At 45.3% G+C, this 27,500-nt stretch overlaps 3 protein-coding genes across 10 annotated transcripts in view; 2 read left to right on the top strand and 1 right to left on the bottom strand.

Annotated features, from left to right (window-relative positions):
- The window catches only part of LOC109645499 (IQ motif and SEC7 domain-containing protein 1-like), a 90,138-nt gene extending 70,342 nt beyond the window's left edge, over positions 1–19,796 (top strand). For 5 of the 6 annotated variants that reach the window (XM_069527625.1, XM_069527623.1, XM_069527622.1 and 2 more), the window contains 16 exons: positions 1,703–1,871; positions 2,629–2,796; positions 3,122–3,295; positions 3,416–3,511; positions 3,986–4,590; positions 4,882–5,799; positions 6,280–6,438; positions 6,704–6,826; positions 6,923–7,089; positions 7,401–7,540; positions 8,432–8,557; positions 9,631–9,730; positions 11,169–11,330; positions 11,644–11,859; positions 12,787–12,836; positions 13,613–19,796. In XM_069527625.1, the coding sequence (XP_069383726.1) occupies positions 1,703–1,871; positions 2,629–2,796; positions 3,122–3,295; positions 3,416–3,511; positions 3,986–4,590; positions 4,882–5,799; positions 6,280–6,438; positions 6,704–6,826; positions 6,923–7,089; positions 7,401–7,540; positions 8,432–8,557; positions 9,631–9,730; positions 11,169–11,330; positions 11,644–11,859; positions 12,787–12,836; positions 13,613–14,854 (4,615 nt within the window). In that variant the 3' untranslated portion in view covers positions 14,855–19,796. The remainder of the gene's footprint in view (positions 1–1,702; positions 1,872–2,628; positions 2,797–3,121; positions 3,296–3,415; positions 3,512–3,985; positions 4,591–4,881; positions 5,800–6,279; positions 6,439–6,703; positions 6,827–6,922; positions 7,090–7,400; positions 7,541–8,431; positions 8,558–9,630; positions 9,731–11,168; positions 11,331–11,643; positions 11,860–12,786; positions 12,837–13,612) is intronic. The other variant, XM_069527628.1, reaches the window with a different exon arrangement.
- Positions 19,797–20,679: 883 nt separating this feature from the next.
- Positions 20,680–26,624, top strand: LOC109644194 (ER membrane protein complex subunit 3). 3 transcript variants are annotated; one of them, XM_020109529.2, is made up of 9 exons: positions 20,680–20,808; positions 22,068–22,268; positions 22,368–22,425; positions 22,531–22,624; positions 23,162–23,266; positions 24,493–24,574; positions 25,303–25,382; positions 25,502–25,584; positions 25,968–26,624. In XM_020109529.2, exons 2-9 carry the CDS (start codon positions 22,114–22,116, stop codon positions 26,094–26,096), a joined length of 786 nt encoding a protein of 261 aa, XP_019965088.1. In that variant the 5' UTR covers positions 20,680–20,808; positions 22,068–22,113; the 3' UTR covers positions 26,097–26,624. The 3 variants fall into 3 exon arrangements, with proteins under 3 accessions (XP_019965088.1, XP_019965089.1, XP_019965090.1); XM_020109530.2 differs by having other exon boundaries at positions 20,741–20,998; XM_020109531.2 differs by having other exon boundaries at positions 20,786–21,166.
- A 97-nt stretch (positions 26,625–26,721) lies between these two features.
- usp11 (ubiquitin specific peptidase 11) overlaps positions 26,722–27,500 on the bottom strand; it is a 10,760-nt gene continuing 9,981 nt past the window's right edge. Inside the window, exon 21 of the mRNA XM_069527613.1 lies at positions 26,722–27,500. This exon is cut by the window's right edge and continues 459 nt beyond it. The gene's annotated coding sequence lies outside the window, so the exon portion shown is untranslated.

Here is a 27,500-nt window from a genome sequence, read left to right as displayed (position 1 = left end):
TCTGTGTGTGTGTGTTTGTCTGTGTGTGTGTGTGTGTGTGTGTGTGTGTGTGTGTGTGTGTGTTTGTCTGTGTGTGTGTGTGTGTGTGTGTGTGTGTGTGTTTGTCTGTGTGTGTGTGTGTGTGTGTGTGTGTTTGTCTGTGTGTGTGTGTGTGAATGTGTGTGTTTGTCTGTGTGTGTGTGTGTGTGTGTTTGTCTGTGTGTGTGTGTGTGTGTGTGTGTGTGTGTGTGTGTTTGTCTGTGTGTGTGTGTGTGAATGTGTGTGTGTGTGTGTGTGTGTGTGTGTGTGTGTGTTTGTCTGTGTGTGTGTGTGTGTGTGTGTGTGTGTGTGTGTGTGTGTGTGTTTGTCTGTGTGTGTGTGTGTGTATGTGTGTGTTTGTCTGTGTGTGTGTCTGTGTGTGTGTGTGTGTTAGCTTGGCAGTGCCCACATTAGCTTCTCTGCCAGCTTCACTGTCTCAGCTCTGTGACGATGGAACCATCATTCCTGAAGTGAGCGTGGAGTCGTGGTATTGAAGTCCCGCCCCCCAATAACATATACTTTTATTATTTTAGGTTGGTCCATGTCCACTCTGCCAACACAACACAACACTACACAACACAACACACACAACACAACACTACACAACACTACACCATCTGCTGGTGACTGCAGTCAGCCACCAGGGGGCGATCCAGATGTTTTGGCTTCACTTGTGGCGGGGCTGCCATTTCATCCATCTTTATTTACAGTCTGTGGTTTAAACCAGTTGACTTCTATTTTCAGCTCTGGTCTGGTCTGTTGAGGTCTGGTTTGTTGAGGTCTGGTCTGTTGAGGTCTGGTCTGTTGAGGTCTGGTTTGTTGAGGTCTGGTCTGTTGAGGTCTGGTTTGTTGAGGTCTGGTCTGTTGAGGTCTGGTCTGTTGAGGTCTGGTTTGGTTTGTTGAGGTCTGGTCTGTTGAGGTCTGGTTTGTTGAGGTCTGGTCTGTTGAGGTCTGGTTTGTTGAGGTCTTGCTTGTTGAGGTCTTGCTTGTTGAGGTCTGGTCTGTTCAGGTCTGGTTTGTTGAGGTCTGGTTTGTTGAGGTCTGGTTTGTTGAGGTCTGGTCTGTTCAGGTCTGGTTTGTTGAGGTCTGGTTTGTTGAGGTCTGGTTTGTTGAGGTCTGGTTTGTTGAGGTCTGGTCTGTTCAGGTCTGGTTTGTTGAGGTCTGGTCTGTTCAGGTCTGGTTTGTTGAGGTCTGGTTTGTTGAGGTCTGGTTTGTTGAGGTCTGGTCTGTTCAGGTCTGGTTTGTTGAGGTCTGGTTTGTTGAGGTCTGGTTTGTTGAGGTCTGGTTTGTTGAGGTCTGGTCTGGTTTGTCTGTATTTGTCTCTGTTGGTCCTTTATCCTCTTTTCTTCCTCATCTCTTCTCTACCAGTGTTTACTTTTCTTTTTTCTTCTTCTTCGCTTCCCTCTCTGTCATATTCAGTTTCTCCTCCTCCTCCTCATCCTCCCTTCTTCTCCAGTCATGCGATTTTCTTCCCCTCTTCCCCCTCCTTCATCCTTTGCCTCTTCCTCCTCGTGTTCGCCCTCATTCTGTTCTCTGTTGTTTCGATCATCTCTCGTTCCTGCTTCCATTCATCCTAAAGTTTCTTTATCTTTCAGTTTCCTTCAGAAAGAGATTCAGTTTGATGTGATCAACATTCATTCTCTCTCTCTCTCTCTCTCTCTCTCTCTCTCTCTCTCTCTCTCAGTGTGGAGGGCGACTCTCAGTGTCCGGAGGCGCTCACTTTTTCTGATTCGTCCTTCGGCCATCCGCCTCCCTTCCATCGCTATAGCAACAGCCCCCTCTCCAGCCCCTGTGATCCCTACAGCTCTGCCTCCACCAGCGGGCCCCTGGGAGCCTCCCACATACACACTCAGGTACTGACCCTAAGTCTCACACACACACACACATTTCTTTGTCCGTCTCTTTAACGACATCATCTTCCGTGTGGTGGTTTGAACTTTGGATTCTGTCACACGATGATGAGTTGAGCATCACTTCAGGCAAACACTTCGCTGTTTGTACGATGGAGAGTTCTCGACGCACAGCAAAGAAAACAACAAACTAAAAATCCCAACACACGCAAAAAGTGAAAACGTGATGAGCAGCAGACTTCAACTTCACAAAGTTCGATGCTGACCTCACAAAGCATTGAATTGTGTGAACTTAAGATTGTCCACGTTATAGGACCGTCAGATAGCGCCCCCTATAGTCCCAGGGATCCCTGCAGCACGACCAGGAGTGTACAAATCCTTTGCTTAAGTAAAAGCACCAAGACCTCAATGTGAAGGTAAAAGTCAAATATACTTATATAATATATCTATGAATAAATGATATGATTTGTGCTCATGCATCACTTCCCTCAGCAGCTTGTTACCTGATCTAACTAGCTCATGTTGGCGTCAAGGAGCTGAGGACCAAGTGAAGCCAAAGTATCTTGATCCAGATGATTTGGCTTCACCGTCATGTCGTCCGTCTCTAATAACTCTGAATCGCCTGATTCCTTCTCTCCTCAGGTTTGAATCTGAAGCAGCTGAGAAAAGAGTCTGGACTCAGAATCGTCTGAATAAATAGAGTTTAAAAATAAATCAATCAGCACTGACGACCTGTCTCCCCTCTCCTCCTCCCCCTCAGGGCAGCTCTCCCATCTCTCCCCCCAGCCCGGCGAGCCTCGCCTGGGCTCAGCGAAGTCGACACCAGCCGGCCAGCCTGGCGCTCCGCAAGCAAGAGGAGGAGGAGAGCAAACGCTGCAAGGCTCTATCTGACAGCTATGAGCTCTCTACAGACCTCCAGGACAAGAAGGTGCAGGACTCACTTCAGACGGAGCTTTTCACACCATCGTCTCCGTTCGGTCTTTTGAAACAAAGCAACAGTCCAGTAACACACGGTGCACTTTATAACACCCACACTATGGTTTAACACACACACAGACACATCATCGCTGTGGGTTGATGCTCAGATGCTGTGTCACGATACACCCGTCGCATTTATCGTGTCGAAATGATTCCACCACATCGGCTCGGCCTCCGTGTTGTGTCTGCTTTTTGCTGCAGACACTAAATGACAAATTAAAATGTGTGTCCTTCATTTCCTGATCTCCTGATTGGTCGCCTGCGCTGTCCGATAGGTGGAGATGCTGGAGAGGAAGTACGGGGGCCAGTTTGTGTCTCGGCGGGCGGCGAGGACGATTCAGACGGCGTTCAGGCAGTACCGCATGAACAAGAACTTTGAGAGGCTTCGCAGCTCCGCCTCTGAGAGCAGGATGACCCGACGCATCATCCTGTCCAACATGAGGATGCAGGTACACACACACACACACACACACACACACACACACTCACACACACACGCACACACACACACACACACATTATAATAAACTCATGTTGTCTGATCTGGATTTTCTTTCGACTGGGTCCAGTACTCGTTCGATGAGCGTCCGCCGCAGTGTCAAGGGTCAGCAGGTCAGCAGGGGTCAGAGGACGCAGGAGACATGGACGACTCCTTCTCTAAACAAGTAAACACATCTGACAACTTCTTAAACTTTAATAATACTTTTAATACTTTAATACACAACTGGAATTCAAATAATGACTCAAGTCAAAGTTGGTGCCGAGCGTAGATCAATGAGCCACACGTGGTAAATCTATTGTCATGTAGACGTTCCCACTATTTTAAATATAAATACTTTTCTTCCAATAACTTGTTAACCCAAGTAACTGCTTTTATATATACTTAAAGTATTAAGTGTAAAAGTATTTGCAGAGTGTCGCCTGTTCCCTGAGGCAACAGTCTCAGCTGTGGCGTCTTCAGGTGTTTCTTCTTCACCTGTGATGCTGCTGCTGCTGCAGGAGGCGGGGTCTAAAGTTACCTGCCTGCTCTGATTGGATCACTGGATCTATTCCTGATCTATTACTTTTAAAAATATAGAAATATGACACAGAAATAAAGGTTTGATTCCCTCCGCTCACCGTGTCTCTGTGGACTCCAGGTGAAGTCTTTGGCTGACTCCATGGACGACTCCCTCACCTGTCAGTCCGGACGAGAGGACTCACAGGAAGCAGGAGGAGACGAGGATGAGGACGAGGACGAGGATGAGGAGGAGGGAGACGAAGAGGAGGAAGAGGAGGAGGAGGAAGGGGAGGAGGATGAGGAGGAAGATGAAGAAGAAGATTACAGACAGTGTGCGTGGCGCAACACCAACGCATCCTCCCACCGTGCCACGGGCCGGGTTGGAGGTGTCGGGGGAGGAGATGGGAGAGGAGGCGCCAACATGCACGAGGACAGCACCGCCACCTCCTTCAGTGATGTCACCCTCTATATGGATGATGGCTGCCTCCCCTCCTCGCCGCTCTCCCGCCCCACCTCCAACTCTGACACGGAGTACTGGGGAGAAGGGCGAGGAGGAGGTGCAGGGGGGAGGGAGGACAGCAGGGAGACGGAGGGAGGAAGCAGCCGGAGGAGCAGCACACCCTGTACAGAGTGTCGGGGGGAGTACAGAGGGAGGGCAGGAGGAGGAGGAGGAGGAGGAGGAGGACACCTCCCTGTCCTGACCATCGAACCGCCCAGTGACAGCTCAGTGGACATGAGTGACAGGTCAGCACAACCAATCAGAGAGCTTCTACACATGTTGTTCTGATTTTAACACAGACTCTAAATAAAGATGGACGACATGACAGCTCCCAAAAGTGAAGCCAAATCATCTTGATCGCCCCCTGGTGTCTGACTGCTGGATAGGTCCCATATAAACCTTGCCTCCTCCGTGTTAGCAGTGGAGACATGTCGTCCATCTTTGTTTACGGTCTCTTCATCTGCAGTTTAAAATCGGTGCATTGACGCATTGAAACACTGATTCCGTCAAATTAATGTTGTTGTTTGAATCTGAAGGTCGGAGCGAGGCTCCATCGGACGCCTGGTGTACGAACAGGAGCCGTCAGGAGTCGATCGAGGAGAGCGGGAGAGGAGGGCAGGAGCAGTGGAGGGAGAGAGTGGAGAGGATGAGCGAGGGGGAGGAGGGGGAGGTAGCAGTGAAGCCGACTCGCCGCAGGGAACCATCAAACACAAACCAAACGGCCGCTCGGTCGCCACAGCGCAGGGACAAACACGCAGCCCCGCCAACGTCCCCTTGCCGATCCCCTCGGCCCGGACCCTGCCCTCACACCCGCTCCCTCACCCGCTGCAACACTCACACCCCCACACTCACCCTGCGCCCATCCCCCACCTCCCCACCATCCTCCACCACCACCCGCAGTACAGCCAGCCACACATCATGCACATGCACCACGGGCACGGCGGCGGCGGCCAGTACATGCAGCACGCACACCACTTCACCCAGCACCACTACCACCACCTGCACCACCACCACCTGCCCCATGTTTACCCAGAACCCCCCTCTTCCCCGCTGCCGTCCCCTGTGCCGCCACTCACACCTCTCTCACCCCTGCCGCTGCCGCTCACGCCCTCGCCGCTGTCGTCCTCCTCGTCCTCGGCTCTTCAAAACATGGAGGCGCAGCAGCAGCAGCACCTCGCCCACCACCCCCACCTCCACCACCACCACCTGCTCTGCTCGGACGGAGACAACGAGAGCGTCAACTCCACCACCACCAACTCCAACGACGACACCACCGTCAACAACTGCAGCTCCGGCTCGTCGTCTCGTGACAGCCTGCGGGAGCCAATAGGAGGAGCCCCACTGGGGAAACAGACCTATCAGAGAGAGAGCCGCCACAGCTGGGACTCACCGGCCTTCAACAACGACGTGGTGCAGCGGCGGCAGTACCGCATCGGACTCAACCTGTTCAACAAGTAAGTGTGTGTTTGTAAACTGCATCAAACTGTGGAAACCAAATCAAACTGAAAAGAGAAATAATAATAATATTAAAAATAAACTTTATGTGTAATAAAGCTGCACTTTAAGCAGCTCAAAGTGTTTTAAATACAATATAGATAAAAATAAAAACATGTTAAAATGTAATTCAAATAAGAAAACAGATTTTAAGTAACATCTAAAAGAAAATGAAATAAGAAAGATTCATTAAAACAGAAAAGAAAGAAAATGATAAGAATTGTGAAAGCACAGGATCTAGATTTTTGGACCTCTGATAGATTTGCTGCAGATGTTCTCAGTGTTCTAGAGGGAACATAGTGAACTAGAGAGGCAGCTGTGACTCGTCCATTCAGATCCTCGTATGTGAGGAGGAGAACGTTCAATAATAATAATGTTGGAGAACAAAGCAACTTAGAAGAAAAGGAAGTGAAATGAAAAGTGTTTCTCTGTGGCGACAGGAAGCCAGAGAAGGGGATCCAGTACCTGATCGAGAGAGGGTTTGTGTCGGACACACCGGTGGGCATCGCCCGGTTCATCCTGGAGAGGAAAGGACTGAGCAGGCAGATGATCGGAGAGTTCCTGGGCAGCCGGCAGCAGTTCAACAAGGACGTCTTAGAGTGAGTAGACGAGTTGGACAGCAGACAGGTCCATTGTTTTTACGTCTCCATGACGCAGACACCTAGTGGCTGCAGTCGTTGTTTTCAGGTCGTTTGTCCGTCGTGGAGGAATTTCTTCAAATTCGGCTCAAACTCACAGATGACCTGATTAGATTACAGGGGTCAAAGGTCACGGTGACCTCATTTGAGTCTGAACATAAAAAGATGTTCTGGTTGACGGAGGTAACTTATGGATGATTTCCTGGTTTCCTGTTTCCGTCTGTAGCTGCGTGCTGGATGAAATGGATTTCTCTGGGATGGATCTCGATGACGCTCTGAGGAAGTTCCAGGCTCAGATAAAGGTTCAGGGTGAAGCTCAGCGGGTGGAGCGGCTGGTCGAGGCCTTCAGGTGATAAATTGCACCACAGGTTTGAATCCCAGAGGAGATTCAGCTCGTCAGAGTCTGCGATGGTGTTTTTATTCCTCTCTCTCTTGCTCTCTGTAGTCAGCGGTACTGTGTTTGTAACCCGGTGCTGATCCGACAGTTCCAGAATCCAGACACCATCTTCATCTTGGCCTTTGCCATCATCCTCCTCAACACGGACATGTACAGCCCCAACGTCAAGCCAGAGAGGAAGATGAAGCTTGAGGACTTCATCAAGAACCTGCGAGGTCAGTATGATGTTCATCTCTCACAACAAGCGGAGTTAGTCTCAAAGATTATTTTAAAAACAGTCGTCGACTTAGAGACTAAGAGAGACGAGAAAGTCTGCAGGTCAGAGTCGTTCACAGCCAAAGGGAACAAAGAGAGTCAACTTGTTTTATTCATCAAGTCATTTATTCTAATAACTTGTTGCTCTGCCATGTTTGTACCGTAGCTCCAGAGCAGACAGACCAAACACAGGGTCGAGCGTTTTCACGTCACCACCTTAGTTTCTCCGATACGCTTGTCACTACCCACTGAACCTTTGTTTTTCCGCCAGGCGTGGACAACGGTCAGGACATCCCCAGAGACCTGCTGGTGGCCATCTATGGAAGGATCCAGAAATGGGAGTTGAGGACCAATGATGACCACGTGTCCCAGGTTCAGGCAGTAGAGAGGATGGTGGTCGGCAAGAAGCCGGTAAGAAACTTCTGACATCTATTCAACTATGTCTTTATCAGTCTGTCTACATGTTACATTTTTTAGGATGAATAAATATCTGCAGACATTTGTAAAAAAAAAAAAAGAGATACAAATTGTGGGAATGCAATGTCCCGAGAAGAAGAACCTAGATATTAAGACCTCTAACACCACCATCATCAAATGAACATTCGAGCGGGTCGGTGCATCGTCAGCAGTAACGCAGATGTTGTGCTGGACCGTGAAGAAGGAGCCTCAAGGCAAAGCTTTCGTTGAACAGGTCTACGTTTCAGCTCTCCCCTGTGTCACAAGCTCTGGGTTTTATAACCAAGTTTTATCAGCGTCTGAGATCCGACTTAGAGACAGAATGAGGAGTTCAGACATCCAGAGGGAGCTGGAGGAGGAGCTGCTGCTCCTTCATGTCGAACAAGGAACTGTCGCGGTGGTTTAGGCATCTGGACAGGATCCTCCTTGGCGCCCTCTGTTGGAGGTTTACCAGGCAGCCCCGGGGTAGACCCAGAACTCGTTGGATGGACTACATATCCCATCAGGCCTGGGAACGCCTCTGGATTCACCAGGCAAAGGGTGTCTGGGATACCTTACTTGGTCGGCCACCTCTGCGACCGGAGATACGTTAAGCAGACGATGGACGGATGAGTTTCCTTCTCTCCAAAGAACCAAGACTAGAATCTTCCTCGAGCTCAACCCTCTAGAAAGATCATAATTGGTATCATTCCATAAACCTAAACTATCAGACGATCAGTTTGGTAATAATTTCATGACTTCAACAAAAGCAATCGGTCTATGTCAATCAAACAAACAATAACAAAACATGTGTGTGTGTGTGTGTGTGTGTGTGTATGTGTGTGTGTGTGTGTGTGTGTGTTGCAGGTCCTGTCCCTGCCTCATCGCCGGCTGGTTTGCTGCTGTCAGCTCTTCGAGGTTCCAGATCCAAACCGCGCCCAGAGGAGCAGCGTCCACCAGAGGGAGGTGTTTCTGTTCAACGACCTGCTGATGGTAACCAGCACCATGTCTGAATCTGTAGCTGAAACATGATCATAATAAAGAAACCGCATCGACCCTTCACCTCTGTTCAAAGCTGACTTATGGTTTTGCCTTGTAGAAAACGAACCCATTAGCTGGAATCAAACTTAATTTCGGACATGAAATAGCAGCTAGCCTCGGTTTGTCTCATCTTATTAAACAACTTTTTCTGGACATTATCTGGAGTTCATGTCTGAAAACAGTTTGAGTGTTGGGACAAGAACCAGTAAAGTTCGGAGCCTCCAGTGGTGCGAGGATCTGTACGACTTCATGAATGTTGTTGTCGTTGTGACAGAAGCTCTCTGGTCTGAATAAATGATTTAAAGCTCATAAAGTCGATGTCACGAGAGCTCGTCTCATGTTTGTCCTCAGGAGATAAAGACGAACTATGATTCAGTTTGAATTTATTTACAATGTGACCAACAGGAGAGAGACGATGAACCCAGCAGATTAAAATAACCACTGATGGATTTATAATCTTCAAACCACAAAAGAAACTAATGAAGATTTGCATAAAGCATCACATCATCTTTTCTGTCCTCCCTCCTCCTCCATTTGCTCTTCTTCCTCTCTCTCCTCAATCCTTTACCATCTCCTCTTCTTCTCCTCCTCATCTTACTCCTCCTGTCCTCTTCTCTCTCCTCAATCCTTTACCATCTCCGCTTCTTCTCCTCCTCATCTTACTCCTCCTGTCCTCTTCTCTCTCCTCAATCCTTTACCATCTCCTCTTCTTCTCCTCCTCCTCATCTTACTCCTCCTGTCCTCTTCTCTCTCCTCAATCCTTTACCATCTCCTCTTCTTCTCCTCATCTTACTCCTCCTGTCCTCTTCTCTCTCCTCAATCCTTTACCATCTCCGCTTCTTCTCCTCCTCATCTTACTCCTCCTGTCCTCTTCTCTCTCCTCAATCCTTTACCAACTCCTCTACTCCTCTTCTTCTCCTTTTCATCTTCCTCCTCTCCTCTTCGTCTCCTCTTCATCTTCCTTCTCCTCTCCACTTTGTCTCCTCTCCTCTAACCTCCTCTTCTCTCCTCCTCCTCCTCCTCAGGTAACTAAGATCTTCCAGAAGAAGAAGACTTCAGTAACGTACAGTTTCCGTCAGTCGTTTCCTCTGGTGGACATGCAGGTCCACACCTTCCAAAACACCTGTAAGTGCTTTACTCACTCCCTCTCTCACTCTTTCTACTTATCTCCTTCTCCTCTCGTCCATCTGCTCTCTCCATCTGTGTCGGCTTATCTTCATTTTATTTATTTCTCCTCTCGCTCATCTCTCTATTTTTACCCCAAAAGTCAGCAGACTGAAAAGACACTGTTGGAGTTGATGTATAATGATTATAAATCTGCTTTAAGAGTAGAAAGGAAAGATAATGATCCAGAGCTGTGGGTGAGATGGATGGATGATACGTGAGGACGGACGATACAAGAGGATGGACGATATGTGAGGATGGACAATATGTGAAGAAGGACGATATGTGAGGATGGACAATATGTGAAGAAGGACGATACATGAAGAAGGAAGATAACTGAGGATGGACGGTACGTGAAGAAGGAAGATACGTGAGGACGGACAATATGTGAAGAAGGACGATACGTGAAGAAGGACGATATTTGAAGCAGGACGATACAAGAGGATGGACGATACGTGAAGAAGGACGATATTTGAAGCAGGATGATACGAGAAGAAGGACGATATGAGAGGATGGACAATATGTGAGGAAGGACGATACGTGAAGAAGGACAATACGTGAGGATGGACGATATGAGAGGATGGACGATACGTGAAGAAGGACGACACGTGAAGAAGGACGATACGTGAAGATGAACGAGAAATGTGTGTTGTCTCTTTCAGATCCACTTTGTTTCAGATCACAGGCTCAACATTACTCAGCTGTTTGTGAGGTCGTCTCTCACCTGACGGACTAGTGAGCTGAAGCTGAAGCTGAAGCGGTGGTTGTTGTGTTGTTCAGTTAGTTGTTAGTTACTTGTTGTGTAGTTGTTGTTGTTGTTGACAGTTCTGGTTCTCCTGGTGGAGCTAAATGGGACTTGGCAGACTGTGGTGATGACTGTGACCAAGCCAGATTGTCCCATATGATTCATCAGCACAGTTGCACGTCTGCTGTGTGTGTGTGTGTGGGTGGGTAGGTGGGGGAGGGGGGGGTGGATGCTCCTTTTTGTATTTGTGTGTGAGTGTATATGTACAAGTATGTGCGTGTGTGTATCGTGTTGCAGGAAGGTAGGAAATATGGGGACCAAGATTACAGTCCACTAAATAGCATGTGCATGTGCATGTGTGTGTGTGATGTATTTGTGATATAAACTCAGGTTTTCAGTTTTTATGTGCAGACTGAAGGTTTGTGTGAAACAGGAGGATCAAAACCTGCTGGACAGACACGTCACGACTCGTCTCGTCATTCAGCCACAGTCACACGACATCTACACAACCGTTGTCTTGTTTAATAAATAAATGATGTCCACTCTGAAAATCAGCTCAGAACTACTGTGTGTAACATCTGGTGTGTGTGTGTGTGTGTGTGTGTGTGTGTGTGTGTGTGTGTGTGTGTGTGTGTGTGTGTGTGTGTCTTTCAGATTACCCTCATGGCATCCGACTGACGTCTTCGAACCCTGGAGGAGAGAGGAAGGTGCTGATCGTCTTCACAGCTCCGAGCCAGCAGGACCGAGCTCGCTTCACCTCCGACCTCCGAGAGAGCATCGCAGAGGTGCAGGACATGGAGAAGTACAGGGTGGAGTGTGAGTGTCCTCCTCACTGTGGTAGAAGTAATGTAGTATCAGTTGGCGAGGTAGAAGCAGTACTAATATACAGTATCAGTACCAGAGGCAGTAGCATTTCAGGACAAGTTGAAAATGTTTCAATGTGAGAGAAACGTTTGTGGGACACTGTGTTGTGAAGACATGAGGTTCAGTGGTGACTTCACCCAGAATCAGACACGGAGGACAAACTTTGTTTGAGACTCGTCTCCAGAGTTCATGTACGATCACCACGCTCACTTTTACCATCATTAGTTTTGATGTTGGTCTCTCTTCTCGGCCTCTCTCCCTCCAGCCGAGCTCGAGAAGCAGAAAGGTGTGATGCGTCCCGGCATGTTGACGGGGGGAGGACCCGGAGGGGCGGCGGGCGGCGGGGCCAACACCGGCGGTGTAAAGGGCGAGGTGCTCAATGGCACCCTGGGTAGGCCGAGCCTCGACGACACGTACGCCTCTGTGGACGGACTGAAACGCACGGCGCTCAGCTCCTCGCTGAGAGACCTCTCAGAAACAGGTGAGGACGTTTTACTGCTGCAGCTTTTTATTACGACTCAGAACAAACTTACGTCTTCGTCTTAAACAACTGATGAAACAAGATGAAATCTAGAAACAGAATTCAGTCCGGTGTAATACTGTGCTGCTCCATCTCCACCTACTGGACAGATGCAGAAACTACAATAGAAAACAATGGGGGATTTTGCTGTTATTTATTTAATACACTAAAGAAGAAGAAGAAGAGAGCATCACATAAAAGCAGTAATTACCAAAAAAAGAATGGGAACAGTAAAAAGGAGACAAATCTGTACTGTGGAATGTAACTAAGTACATATTCTTATACTGCAATTATTACTAATTTGAGGTATTTTTCCTGCAGCTTAATATTTGAACGAACACTGAACTTGAACCATTCCATTCATATAAAAGTTGTATTTACTGTACAAGTTAAACGTTTTCTATATATTAGCTGAAATAAATTGTTGAATCATTTATGATGACTGAACATTCATTGGAAAACAATTTGATTTGATAAAGATAATTTAAAAAAAAGCTAAATTATTGTTTCAGCTTCTTAAATTTCCGGCTCTAATAAGAAATTAATCAACGGCTTATATTTATATAATATTATATATATTCTATCACAGTAACTTTAAGGTTTGGATGGATGAAACGTGAAGCTTCACTTTGGGCTCGATCACTTCTCACCAGGGTCAAACTGACGATAACAATTTGCTTCTAAATTTTGTAAAAACTGTAAAAGAATAAAACATTATTTGGTTTTTGTTGTCGATGCTGCCGCTCTGGTTTATTTCTTTTTCTGAATGATGGCGTCTCGTGCGCCTGTTTTCAGCTGAGCACATCATGTGCATGACATGAAGATAAAAATCAGTCAGTGTTTGGTGAACACATTGTAACCCCCCCCCTCATTCTGATTGGGTAACAGGGAAGCGAGGTCGTAGGAACAGTGTGGGATCATTGGACAGTACCATTGAAGTAAGTGCGGCAGGGGGCGGGGCTGAAAGCATGCGCGATGTCACACACGCCGCTTACTGCATGTTTGTGTTTGTGAAAACGTGACGTGTCATCAATCATACACGTGTTCGTCCAGGCTGCATGTCACCAAACACGCCACGATGTGTGTTTCTCTTGTTCTTGTACATGTTCACACGTTTGTTCTTAGTGACACAAGTTCAATCAGCCAATGTAAACACATTTCACCCTCACTGGGGAGTTGAGTGTTGATTTCAACCGTAAACTGTAAATTAAGACTTTTGGGAAACCCAATAGTGAAGCCAGAACATCTTGACTGCCCCCTGGTGGCTGGCTTCACCTCACGATCACTACTGCACAGAACTGACTCCACATGACGTCATCACCACAAGATGGCAGCATTCGAATCTAAAATATTTTGGTTTCATTTCTGTATAATCGGAGGAAGTGCCGTCCATCTTTGCTCACAGTTTATGATACAAACAGAAAAAGAATCAACGTTCCAGATGTTCAGTACAGTGTGCATCTGAACCTCCGGACCACCAGGACGTCCGCAGATGTTTTCCTGTGTTGTCTTTTGTCTGAACTTCATCCATTCTTCTTTATCTGTGTCGGCAGTTTAACTCTTTTTACACTTTCAGAGAAAAGTGGACGTTTTATTATGAAAAAATCTTCATTGATTTCTGTTAAGGTTGTGTGACAGCAACAGTTTCAGGTTCCGTATTTAATTCTTACGTCTAATTCTTCTCATGTTCTTTTCTCCCTCCTCCGTCTCTCAGGGTTCCATTATTAGCAGCCCTCGGCCGCACCAGCAGCGCCCCCTGCCTACTGGAGGTCTGTCTTACTGCCCCATGATGGTCCCTTCTTCTCCAGCAGCCTACCGGCCACACCGCCCTACTCAGAGCCCCGGTACAGGGGTGGGGGGTGGGCCGGGGCTCTGTCACAACCAGGGAGGGGTCACCACCTCCCCACTCGTGAGCGGGGGAGGGGCTGGGGTCGGAGGAGGGATGGCGGGTGGGGTAGGCCCGACTGGCAGCGGCCTGCTGGGGAATTTCTTCGGCAGCCGCAGAGGCAAGGTTCCTGGTCCCCTGACGATGATGTCACCAACTCCTCAGGGTCCTCCGAGTCCCCTGATGATATCATCACCCCCCCACTACCCCGCCCCCGCGCCTCCCATCGTCCACCCATCCTCCCCTTCCCCAGGCCCCTCCCCATCGCCCAACCTCGGTCCATCGGACTCGGGAGGAGTTGGAGGGGGAGGAGGTATGGGAGGGGGACCGTCCAAGCTCCAGGCTTTGCACGCCCAGTATTGCCACGGCAACAGTGGAGGAGGAGGAGTCAGTGTTACTGGGCACCAGCAGCAGCAGACGCCACCCCCACCCTACCACCATCATCACCGCTACCACATGCAGAGCGTTCCACAGCACCACCCTCTTTCGCACAGGTTCTCCGCACCCAGGCGTCAGGGCCCGTCCGGCTGCGTTCCCTCTCATACCCAGCAGCATCAGAGGATGCAACATGGCCCCGCCCAGCACCCACGCTACAACATGGCCTCAGGCTTCACCACGCCCCCTCCACTGTCCCCACACTCCCCCTTAACCCCTACTACCCCACACGGACTCTACCACTCGCACCCCGTGGCGGGACGACCGGGTGGAGGTGCCAAACTCCCGCTAACCATCTCGCACTCTCAGCCCCACCCACACGCTCACACACACTCTCACAACCACGCCGCGCATGCACACTCCCCCCTCAGCCCTTCCCCCTCCGTCTCCCCCTCCACCCACTTCATCTTCTCTCCCCCACCACCCCAGACACCCTCGGCACGTCTCGTCAGCCAGACACCTTCTCAGCCCTACGCTCCTCAGTATCCGCCCCTCTCCTCCATCCCGCCTCCCCCTCCACACTCCCCCCTACCTCCACCTTCAACCGCACCACTCTCCCCGCACCCAGGGGTGGGGGGAGGGCAAGGGGGGGGGCCCAAATCGAAACCCGTAAGCCGGATCAGCACGGTTGTCTGAGAAGGCAGAAGCCAAGGACGGTGGTCTGCCACCCTGCTGTGAGCCACCGGGGGGCAGTACTGAGAAAGAGCAGGAGAGGGAGGAGGAGAGGAGGAGGAGAGGGAGGAGGGCAAGTGCAGGTGCATCAAAATGGCCACCTGGTGAGAGGGAGAGCGCTGAGAGCGGGGAAGAGGAAATTACTCAGCCTGTGTTATTTCCACATCCACTTCCCCCGCAGGTAGAAAGACTCTCACTGAGAGGTGTCTGCTGGGTAACTTTGTCCTGCCCGCGCTGCAACCGCTGCCAAGAACGTACGTCACACAAATCTGAAGAAAACTCCCACGTCGTCCAGCAACGTCTCATCTTTCCCCAGTGGTGGAGGTGGCCTTGGACCGGAGCGGCCATGTTTGTAGTTCTTCATCTACAGAGGACGCGTCATCTCGTTAGAATTTGTGAGTCGCTGTAGTGGACAAACAGTTCAGGGACGAGACGTGAAGGGAACAGTGCCTGAGAATTCAACACGGAAGTTAGCGCTCAATGCTAACATAACGTACCGTGTATGAAGAGACGGTTCAGGGTTTTTGAGAAACCTGAGAACGAGACGTGTCCTTTTGTTATTGTCCAAAAAAACCACAAAAAAAAAACTAGTCTTGCACCATTTTGTTTTTGGCACAAAAAGCACTTGTTGTTCTGGACGTTGACGTGTGAAGAAGCCATGAGGTGTTGCTGAGAAGCTGAAGTGCTTTGCATTAATCTGGTGCCGTTTCTGTGTCTTAGACAGGGATGCATGACCTGTGCAATATCTACGAGTTTCAGTGCGTCTGGTTTCAATCCTTTATGCAGGGGGGCGGGATTTGTCGTCATTTAAAGCCACAGTCCAGCTTTGATTTGGCCAGTGAGGGTTACTGAAGACTTTACTTTCTACGTGGACAATAAACTTTTTTAAAACTTTAAATAAGCCATCACAACAAAACTGCAGACGCCTTTTTACCTTTTGTTTTGCAAAAATGACGAAACGCCTTCAGTGTTTGTGGATTACAGGGTTTCAGCAGGGGGCGCTATACTGTTGCATTCGATTGGGACTTTAAAATGGGGATGCTGACATTTGACGTTGTCATTTTTTCAATAACTTGTAAAGGGAGATCTATTTATTAATTTGTACTAAATCAGTGAATGTCGCCCCTTATTACTAGTGTCCCACTTATAAGCTTGAATTTGTCAGAAATTATAAATATGTCAGCTGTGATTGATGCTCCGTGTTGTATGTGACCCTCCATGTTGCCAGGGAAGGAGATTATGCTAAAACAGGGTGCAGTCTGGGAAACAGAGTCTTTTGTTTGACTGCCTGTGATGAGGACCTAAACAAAGACACCCAGTCTTAAAGTCATACAAATGTTATTTCAGGGTAAATGAAACATGATCTTCCTCTTCTGTAACTCTACCTACACTGGAAACATTAGTTTAACTGGGCGGGAAATTATGAGAGACGCGTGAGCCGCCTGGTTTCTGTCTGAACCATCCGTCAAACATACGACAGCCTCGCTCCTCAGATCCTCGCTCAGATCATGAGAAAGACAAAAACCTGCACGGTAAAAAAAGACAGAAACATCAGGAGGATCAACAGGAGGCGAAACTCACCGAGCTCTTTCTACAAACAAATCTCAGCTAATATATCAATAATTCTAAGATGGAAACAACACATGATGTTTTTGTACTGCTCAGATATATTGTTCCGATGTTTTTCCAAGGTGACGGTTAAAATCGTCACAGTGTAACTATACTTGACACGTCTCTGAACTTCCCAACATCTGAAACCTTTGCAGTTCCACAGAAATGTTTTGATGTAGATTCAGAGAAACGTTTCCAACCTACCAGCTCATAAATAATAATAATAATAATAATAATAATAATAATATCTAACCCAGTCTGAGGTTTTAAAGTTTCTCTCAACAGGATGAAAAAACCCTGAAAACATTTCCGGTGAACAAAGTTAATTCCCACATTCACTACTTGTTGTTGTGCTGCAAAATGGAGAAAAGGTGCCTTCATGCAGAGGGATGTTAAAAAAGACAGAGACTACATTGATGTTCAGAGACAGTTCAACATCTAAATCAAGAAAATATTGATTGATTGATTGATTGTATCATTTCACACTAATAGACACCAGCCATCGACTGCGTCGTGTTAATCTGACTGAGCTCATCCGACACAAACCTGAAAACTGGACCAAAATCCATCGAGAAGGACTCGACGTGTCACAGACGTAAAGTGCAGAACATGTTCATCGTCACGAGAGAATCATTCTTCAAGAAAATCATTATGACACTTTATTTTTACATTTTGAGTTAAGATGCCAGCACTGAAGTGTATTTTCTCTTATTTCTGCTGAGACCAGATGACGCTGATCTCAGAGCAGGAAGCCAACGATGCCTGGTAGAAAGTTCTTCACCTGTTTTATTTGACCAGCCGGTCAGTGCTGATTTCTGTCCCGTCACACTGTCCACTTCTGTCGGCCACAAATGAATATTTACCGATGTCACCCTGGGGGATGATGGGATATTTCTCTGATGCTCTGACTTCAAACATCAACGACACAAATCTAGTTTCCCAGTGATGACGTGAATGCGGCAACTGTAGATATTAACTGTACAGTGTGTTCTATTTTCAATGGGGCCAACAGCATCAATCTGTAACAGGTTCAGAATTGTGTGAATTAACAAAACGCACGCTCTAAATTCCACAAGTTCATCAGGGTTCTTCAGGCTCTTTCAGCATTTTAGAAAAACCACACAAATCCCTTATTTTCGTAACTTTGTGTGAAATATCATCGTGGATTATTATATTTTAATTTCAATCTAAAATCGGTTGACGGAGTTCCTCAGGGAACCATCCTGGGTTCCCTGTTGTTTTCAATCTGAAGAACCCTTTTGACTTTTTAGAGTGTGCTACTGATATTATCAATATTGTTGTGTGACAAGCTTCTACTAACATAACGTACTCCTCGGGCTGTTTTGTATTTTTAGCATTTTTTTATTTTGTCATGTGCTAACGAGTGTGAGACGATTGATTTATTTTCCTCTCCTGATTTGGGCATTTTGTAATTGTACTAAAATCTTTTTAATTTTTAATATGTTTACAACTAAACCAAGAATTTTCTGTGTCTAACATTCAACTTCTTCTAACATGTTTAATACAGACTGTGATAATTACTTCCACTCACCCTGTTTGCTCCCGTGAACACGTCTGCACATCATCCTGAAGCCTCAGCGAAGCCTCTCACCTGCTTTTTAATGGAAACAAGCAACATGTCCGCCACAATTCAAATAAACAGTAGAAGATGAGCTGCTAGGAATTCTGGGCCGTTGTATCGTGTATCTGCGATGACCAACGGAAACGCTGCCTCTTTGCAGAGGCCTCGAAGTCAAACTAATCCAGACCAACACCAACTCGAGGAGCATTGGATCAAACCTACCTCGCATGGGATCACTCAACATCTCACTCTGCTTCACTGCATGTTTGACCTGAATCAAACACTTGGAGTTCCCATTTTCAAGTTCCATTCCTGTGTTCATGCATGTTGTTGCCTGAACAAACCACGTGTACTGGACATGACCTTCACGTTTTAGATTTGTTTTCCTTTGGCTTTGAATTCAGTGTCGATCTCTAAAAACTAAAATCGACTTGAAGAGACTCCTGCTGCAGACAGATCTTCCATCACTATCAACATTTATGGGGCTGAAGCAGAAAGTTTTTATGATTTATGAACCTAATAATATTTAATAATATTACCAAGCCCTCATAGTCTGAGGCCGGGGCAGATCATTGAGCCATCGGCCGCCTGGTGAGTTGTTGGTTTGATTATTTGGTTCAGCAGGATAACATGAAAAGAACCAAAGTTGGTGGAGTCATGGGAATCGACCCGTTAAATCCAAATCAGCTTTTCCACTTTTTAGAACATTACCCAGGCATGTGTTGATAGTTTTGTCAATTTCTCAGGAAATAAATTTCGGATATTGATGTAAAAAAATCATATTTGTTGTTGAGATCTCTGAGTTTGGTGAAGATTATCCGTCCATCTAATTGTTTTTATTATAATTATTATTAAGTGCTGGACACAGGAGTCTGTGATGTCTCCTTGTTATTCTAGTTTGATATAAGTATAAATATCTGGGTGATGGATTATTTATCTGCGAGCAGGTTTCGATTCAAATTAACTCAAATTAACTTTTAATCAATCTTAAATTAATTTTTCGCAGAAGTGATATAAAGTACATGTAGTGTAAGAACATGCACAAACCCAGTTCTGGTTCTTTAAATACTCCGTTTAAATACGTTTTCTCTGCCCGGTCTGCTCTCCACTATCAGTTTGCATGTGGTATTTATTACAGTATCTGCACTGAATGAAATTGTATTATAAACATGAATGTACATAACCATTGTTAAATGAAAAATAATGCGAGTACTCACTTTGCTCAGCAGCAGGCAGTTTGTCTCCGGCTGCGTTTGCACCAGGAACAGAAGAGTTTTAATATCAACAGAAACAGATCTGGTTCGACAGCTGCACGCAAAACAGGGAACATTCAAAAAACAGGATCAGATCTGATTCAGGTGAAGTTTCAAATGCTCCTGTGTAGACGCAGTCTGTTTTGTGTGTATCTATAAGGGCATGGACCGGGGGTCTTCGTTGTATGTGACGAAACAATGGACCGCTTTATGGAGTAAAAAATATTTCTTGTTTATAATGTAGAGCAAAGAGAGACTGGAATAGTCCTTGTAAAATTGTACGAGTACAGTGTCAAATATGTGTCAACAGAGACCACATTATTTTAAAAACTATGTATGGAAATTTTAGCTGTGTATATAAATATATATTACTTGTACTTTGTTTTTGAAATTGCAGAGATATGGAAAAGTGGAAATATTTATTGCTCTAAAGATATAAAATCTGTTCATGTTGATGGAAGATGTCTCCTGTTTTGTTTCACAGATTTCACACAATCTCACCACGCAAACAAAAAGCTGCATCCACACGTCTACGTGTTAGTTTGAAAACACGTCAACTCAGGATCCGTCTGGTGTCCACACTCCTCCAGAGTTCTAGAGCCGCTAATGTGGAGAAGTGTGTTAACGATGCTGCGAAACTGTGGGGCTGCGTTTTATTCTGGACGAGCAGAAACTGAGATGTTCGGAAACGATGACGCTCTCAACCTGTTTCTGATTGGATGTAATCCGTCACAACGCAGCCGTCACTGATTCGTCAGGCTCCTGTCACGTGACCTTTTCCAGAATAAAACAACCAGCCTCAGCTTCAGAGTAAAACACAACGTGACTAAACATTACAGTCAAGTGTCGACTTCACGTGATCGGATCAGAGGTTCAGAAACAACATCGTGAAATAAAGAAGCTTCACATCGATCAAGTTTACGGGAAACATTTATTTACTTTCTTTAATTTGTGTGAGATTTTAAATGACATCATCTCATATATCCGGTTCATGCATCTAAATCTCAATGAAATGTTATTTCTATAAGAAACTATTTCATGAACAGAACTTACATTCACTTTAATCAATCAATTTTATTTGCAAAGTCCCATATTCAGAAATCACACTTTGTCTCAGAGTCACATGTGAGGATCCGTCTCCAGGACACGAGGACAATAGATGCTGAAGAACTGAAGACATCAACAGATTCACTACATTAAGAAACAGTTTAACTTCCTGTTTAAAGTATTTGTACATGAGGACATGTCTGACAGAGATGAAGGAGCAGACACATGAACTGAGGAGTCACTGATGAAGATGAGGAGACATGTTGTAAATCAACAAGTCTGGTTGTTATGTCATGGTCCACCATCAGCTGCCACCAGGACTTTATTTTGTAGGTGTCGCGTCTTCCTGCTTGAACCGGAAGTTGTCTCTTCTTCGCGTCCTCTCACAGGAAGCGTGTCTACGTCAGTCACAGGTGATCGATGTGGTGAGTGAACAACCGACGCTCGTTTCCGGCTTCAGATCAAAGAGTTCGAATCAAAGCCACGGAAAGTTTGTGGAAATGAGTCAGAGTGAAACAGGAAGCGCGTTCGGCAGCCAACTCTGCTCATGCTAGCTGTTTGCTAATGCTAACGTCAGCTGGCAGCCGGCGAGTGAAACTGATCCGGGGTCAGAAGGTCAGTGTCTGCGGGTTAGCTCCGGTTGTTAGCTCCGGTCGTTAGCTCCGGAAGAGCTGACCGGAGCTCCAGCTGTGGTGTTAGCTGCTAGCTGTTAGCTGCTAGCTGCTAGCTGTTAGCTGCTAGCTGTTAGCTGCTCGCTGCTCCTCGGGCCTCACGGTGGACTCAGTGAGTTGATCTGTGCTCATTGTTGTTTCATGAAGGAACGTTTCAGGTTTTATTAACAGCTGATGACTCGAGCAGATCAGTGATCAGCTCAGAGAGAGATTCATCTAATACCAAACCTGTGTGTGTACAAGTGTGTGTGTGTGTGTGTGTGTGTGTGTGTGTGTGTGTGTGTGTGTGTGTGTGTGTAGTTATGGTTCATGTGTGTGTGTGTGTGTAGTTATGGTTCATGTGTGTGTGTGTGTGTAGTTATGGTTCATGTGTGTGTTTGTAGTTTTTGCTCCATGAAAGTTTGAACAACCAGAAGAATGTACCTTGAAGTTAAAAGGTAAAAGTACTAAGAGTCTGTGTACTTGTACTTTACTCTTGAATCTGCATTGATGAGAAAACTTCATGAAACTAAAGTTTCTCTCTGCGCTGCTGAAAGAAACGTGTTGAGGAAACTTTGCTCATTGTTGAGGAGGAAGTTTCATTAATGAATCAGGATTCAGCTGTTTTAAGATTCTGTCCTCTGGGTTTTATTTCTCCTTCAGGACCTCGATGCTCCTTCACCTCCTGGATCTCACTGCAGGAGATCTCACTGCTTTTACTGAGCTTCGTAAACCCAGTGTTCCTCATCATGAAATAAATTCAACCTTTACTTTTTATCCTCAATTCATGTTTTTATTTGAACCCCAGTTATTATTTGATTTGATTGTTTGAGTTGCTGAATGTTATTTGTTCCTGTTGAATGTTTTCTTTATTTTCGGAGCTCGGCTGCATTGATGTAAATAAAGATTGAATGAAGATATGTTTGAGCCTGTCACAGATCATGTATCAGTGTGTATATATACACACTGATACATGATCTGTGTGTGTATATATATATATAATTCCTGACATGTGGAATCTTGTTCTCCGACAGAGCGTCCCCCTCGTCTGTTTTCGTGTGTCAGGTTGAACAGAGAGCGATGGCGAGTCCAGAGCTCTTGTTGGACTCCAGTATTCGTCTGTGGGTCGTCCTGCCCATCGTCTTCATCACCTTCTTCGTCGGGATCATCCGTCACTACGTCACCCAGCTTCTCCACAGCGACAAGAAGGTGGACCTGGAGCAGGTCTCCGACAGGTGAGGCCCGGACCGACGGAGCTGAATCTGTAGAGTTCAGGTTTTCTCTGTTTGTTGAGCTCAGTGTCGACACTAATGTGAACGTGTGTCTCTGTGCAGTCAGGTGCTCCTGCGCAGCCGCATCCTCAGAGAGAATGGGAAGTACATCCCCCGACAGGTGAACTCCCTCTCTGATCCATCTGAGATTCACAGTTTGGGATTTGCGTCTTCGTGTGACGGAGGAGGAGTCTGACAGAGTTGTTCTGTGTTTTCACTGTTTCAGTCGTTCGCTATGAGGAAACATTATTTCAACAACGCAGAGACGGGATTCTTCAAGACGGTCAAGAGGAAGGTCGTCCCCAAGAACCCCATGACAGGTGTGTGTGTGTGTGTGTGTGTGTGTGTGTGTGTGTGTGTGTGTGTCAGTGTGTGTGTGTGGGTGTGTGTGTGTCTGTGCCAGTGTGTGTTCAGATCACAACAGAGTTTTCATTTGCATTTAAGTTGTTTTCATGTGTTGAGCTCTGACTGCGTCGTCCCACTGAACTGAAACACAACTGCACACTGGATATTACCCATGATCCTCTGCTTCCTATACGTAGGATAAAATATCTGAATCTTGGAGATAAACTCTGGTTGTTAATAACTTCTCAGTGTTTTGAACTGATCACAGTTCAGCTTCACTCTTCTGGAGGAAACTTTCTCCTTGTTCACACTCACACATCAGACTCACTTTAATCGAGCCGCAGCTTCAACGTTATAAACGTTAGAAACGTTATAACTCTGTTGTTAAACTGACTTTTATGTCCAAACGTTCATTTATATTTTTTTAAAAGACGCTGCATTGTGTTAATGTGAACCAACGTTGGTCGTTGTCGTCGTCTCTTCGCTCACCGTCAGTAAACGATCTGTTTCAGACACCAGCATGTTGACGGACATGATGAAGGGAAACCTGACCAACGTCCTGCCCATGATTGTGATTGGTGGATGGATCAACTGGGCTTTCTCTGGATTCGTCATAAGTGAGTTCTGACATCAGTGTCGATGCACAGTTTGAATCTATGTCTCTGCACCAGCGACACCTTGTGGACGAAGGCATCATGTGCAGCTTGAGGGAGTTTCTTCATGTTTAGATCAGTTGTCACCAGGGTTGCAAAGGAGTGGAACATTTCTGGAAACTTTCCATGAGAATTATGGGAATTAACAGTAAATTGGGGGTAATTTAAACAAACTGGATCATATCCAAATATAAATAAAATTGAATTGAATTGAAGCAGACGTCCATGCAAAATAATACAATGAAAAAACATTTCAACAGATTTATTTGAGTAGAACTTTAGTTTTATTTCTTTAATAAACAACAAAAACATCTTAAACGGTCAATGAAATGAAAAATAATTAACATTCAGCACCTATTTTTATTTAATGTTTCCAAGTGAAACATCAATACTATTACAGATCAAATATATTTACCCCATAATATTATCAGAACTTACTGACTTCAGTCCTCGGGCTCAAATGTGTGACTTCAATAATCAGATGTGCATGTGATGGATGCACAGTGCATGTAGGGGGTGTGGCCTCAATAGCCCTGCAGTAAGCCGTGTGCATGTGATTGAGGAGTGTACGTGAAGTAAATCTGGTGGTTTGAGTCAAGATTATGCTACAATATATTTTCCCCAATTATATTTAAGTTCCCTGTTGAGGGCCAAACTCCAATTTAGTAAATTTCAGATTTATTCCCGTTAATTCCCATAGAAAATTTCCAACTTTGAAAATTCCCGGAATTTTGCAACCCTAGTTGTCACTCAAAGACGAACTGATCAGATTCACATAGTGGTGGGCGGAGACAAACAACACCGCTGTGTCAATGAGAAACCTGCGGAGGTTCTAAAACGTGTCCAACCGGTAAACATGAAGTAAAAAAACTCTTTTACAGCAGAAAGACGAGTAAAAGATGCATTATGGGAAATGTAGGATCCAGTGTTTTTGTAGCTTGATCCATAGGAAGAGAGAATTTTAACTCCTGCTTCTGGGATTTCTTTTTATGGGAATACAAAACAAAATCTTCCAGAAAAAAGAGAAAACACCGACGAGAACAATCCTCTTGTTTACTGAACTCGTCCTGGAGTCAGTGACGCTCACACCAGGTTTATTCTAAATCCACCTTGTTCTCACAGTAATTAGTGTTTTTGTTTCTCATATCGTGATGTTGATGTAAATGATCTTCTGTTCGTTCGTGTTTCAGCCAAGGTGCCGTTTCCTCTGACGCTGAGGTTCAAGCCGATGTTACAGAGAGGAATCGACCTGCTGTCGCTCGACGCCTCCTGGTAAAGATACAACACTGAAAACACAACGATCGTTTAGAATCCGTTCTCCTCGATTTAATGTTGGAAAGTTTTCAGTCTGAACTTGAGTTTTTTCAAATCTTCACATTTAAGAAACTGGAAACTTTTCAATCATTCAAAGATTTTAAATGTAAAGGTTCATACGGACGCAGTCACTTGAAAAAAAAAAAAAAAGGAGTAATTTATCTTTTGGTTTGTTTTGATACTGATAATAGATCTACGTGACTTAAAGACAGAACGATCTCCCAGAGTCTTAAACCAGATCAGAGTCAAACTTAAACTGAACAAGCCGGTCATGTTTGTTTCCATCACATCGAGATCAACGAGATACTTTCTCGTGCGTACGAGATACGTTTCATTTTTTTTTTTTTAACCCATGTCCCTTTAGGGGCTCCGTAGAAAATGAATCAAAAAAACTGAAATTTTTTTTTTTTTATAGGAAAAACTGAAAAAGAAAATGAATCCAAAAAACAGAAAAAAATAATTTTTATACGAAAAACAGAAAAAGGAAAATGAAACAAAAAAATGTCAGAAAAAAAGAAAATTAAAAAAATTTGTCAGAAAAACAGAGAAAAAAATTAGTTATTTCTAAAAAACAAACCAAAAAAAAATTACTTTTTTTCAAGTGATTGCGATACACTTCCGTAGCTTCACTCTGACGCTGAGATGAAATCCACAGTTGTTCATTTCAAACCTTCGTGTGATGACAGGGTGAGTTCGGCCTCCTGGTATTTCCTCAACGTGTTTGGACTGAGGAGCATGTACAGCCTCATTCTGGGACAAGACAACGGTGAGTCCGACCTTCGACCTCCTTCGTTTACTGTTCGATCTGTTTTCTGTGAATGAACGGACGAACACTTGAACCTGGATTCGATAAAACGACGACTGACTCTTTTAAATGTGTCACAGCCGCCGACCAGTCGCGCGTCATGCAGGAGCAGATGACGGGTGCTGCCATGGCGATGCCCCCCGACCCCAACAAAGCTTTCAAGGTGAGAAATGACAGTCGAACGGTGAAAGTTCATTTTATTAGTTTGATCTCAGAAATCAGTTTCATGAAGGTGAGAACTCTCACGAATTCTACGAGAGATTTAAGAAACGTGTGCAGATGTTTGTTCACGTTACTTTGACGTTGAACAACATAACTTTTACGTCATCGGGTCTTCGTCTGTTTCCAGAACATCCACGTTTTAGTTTCATTAGTGTTTTGGTTCTGTATCAGTTCTAATCCCCGTCCACACTGACACGTCTGAAAACACATGCATACAAACTGTTTCCAAACATTTCTGTTGTCCAGACTCAAACAGCTCTGGAGTTTTCAAACTAAAACACAGCGACTCTTGTAAATGAGCCTCTTTGTCTTTGTCCTCATCAGAGCGAGTGGGAGGCGCTGGAGATCGTTGAACACAAGTGGGCGCTAGAGAACGTGGAAGAGGAGCTGATGTCCAGAGACCTAAACTTTGGAACTTTCTTCAGCCAGGACGTCAAGTCGACCTTGTTCTAGGACGACGAGGACGAGCGCTGCGACATCTGAACGTTTCTACAACCGTCAGCAGAACGGAGGTCACGGGTAGAAACGGATTCTTTTCTGGAACACGGTCGACACGAACTCTAGATTTAAATAAACGAATCTGTCTGAATGAGTCTTCAGGACCAGAGACGTCACGTCTGTCTCTTTGTGAGCGTCCAGACGAGGTGAAGCTCCACGTGGGAAGAATCACAGAATAGATCAGATGTCGAATGTAGTTTTTGTGTTGTTTGTGTTCCAGAACAGAAAGTTTTTAAAATCCTCTTCATCGCTGAACAAATGTTCCAGAAAACTGGTTTGTTCCAGTGAAGCGGTTGAATGGGATGAATCCTCTCAGGAAGACGTCGGTGGGATCAGACGCAGCGTTGAAAGATGACTGGGACGTTTCGAGACGACAAAAGATCTTTGAGCGACAGCAGGCGTTGATGTTTTCATTCTACAGAACTTTTTTTGCGTGTACGTTTCTACCACAGCGAAGTGAAATAAAGGTGCCATCTCAACTAACTGGGTTTCTCTCGTCTGTGTTGTGCGGAACTTCTCCATGAACCTGGCGAGAAGGTCGACGAGTCTTTAGTTTGAGTCAATAACGTAACTCGTCTCATTGTGATAATAACCCTTTTATTCATATCAAAACAATTGAAAGTACAATAAAATATTTTCATCTGATAATTGACAGGGAAGACCAAAGAAAGAAATCGCCCCAAGCTTCCCTCCGGCTCCACCCAGGAATGATAATAATACATTTCTTACATGATATAAAAATACTGTACACAGCAGGTTTGAAGAAATGAAGCGCTCACTGACCACAGAGAGAAAACTTTACCTGCGTCCGTCTCTCTGCTCAGACCGGAAAAGAAAATTCAACCTGTCATTCTGTCTGGTTACAAATGTTTATCTATAAATACAAAAAATAAGCATCTTAATGTCCTGCACCAGTCGATCGATAAAATCATTGAGGAAAAATAAAACTGCTGAATTTAGTCAATTAAAAATAAATAAAGGAAAGAAACTTTCAAAATATACAAAGAAAGACTTATTATCCCTGGCAGCTTCGTCTAATATAATCTATTATAAACACTGCTGATTACCCATAATCCCCATCGCACGGCTCCACTGTAATAACAGTTTTCTTTTGAATTCAGTTGAACGGTAAAACCTCACGGACGTAAACTGTGTTAACTCTGCGACTTTAATTTGAAGATATGTAAAGTCGCACGTTTAAATCTGCTTCAAATCTTTTAGATTATAATGAAATGGTGTTAAAATATTTTACTAAAAAAATGTTCAACTGAATCTTATGATCAATAAATATTTAATGACGTAAACAATCGTTGAATACCGTGTTTGGCTTCTGTGTGAAGTTAAAAGTGTAAAACTGAA

The sequence above is a fragment of the Paralichthys olivaceus genome, chromosome 6 (assembly GCF_024713975.1).
Source record: "Paralichthys olivaceus isolate ysfri-2021 chromosome 6, ASM2471397v2, whole genome shotgun sequence".
Taxonomy (NCBI): Eukaryota; Metazoa; Chordata; class Actinopteri; order Pleuronectiformes; family Paralichthyidae; genus Paralichthys; species Paralichthys olivaceus.
Note: the sequence above shows the minus strand (reverse complement) of the source record. Positions and strands in the feature narration are given on the sequence as shown.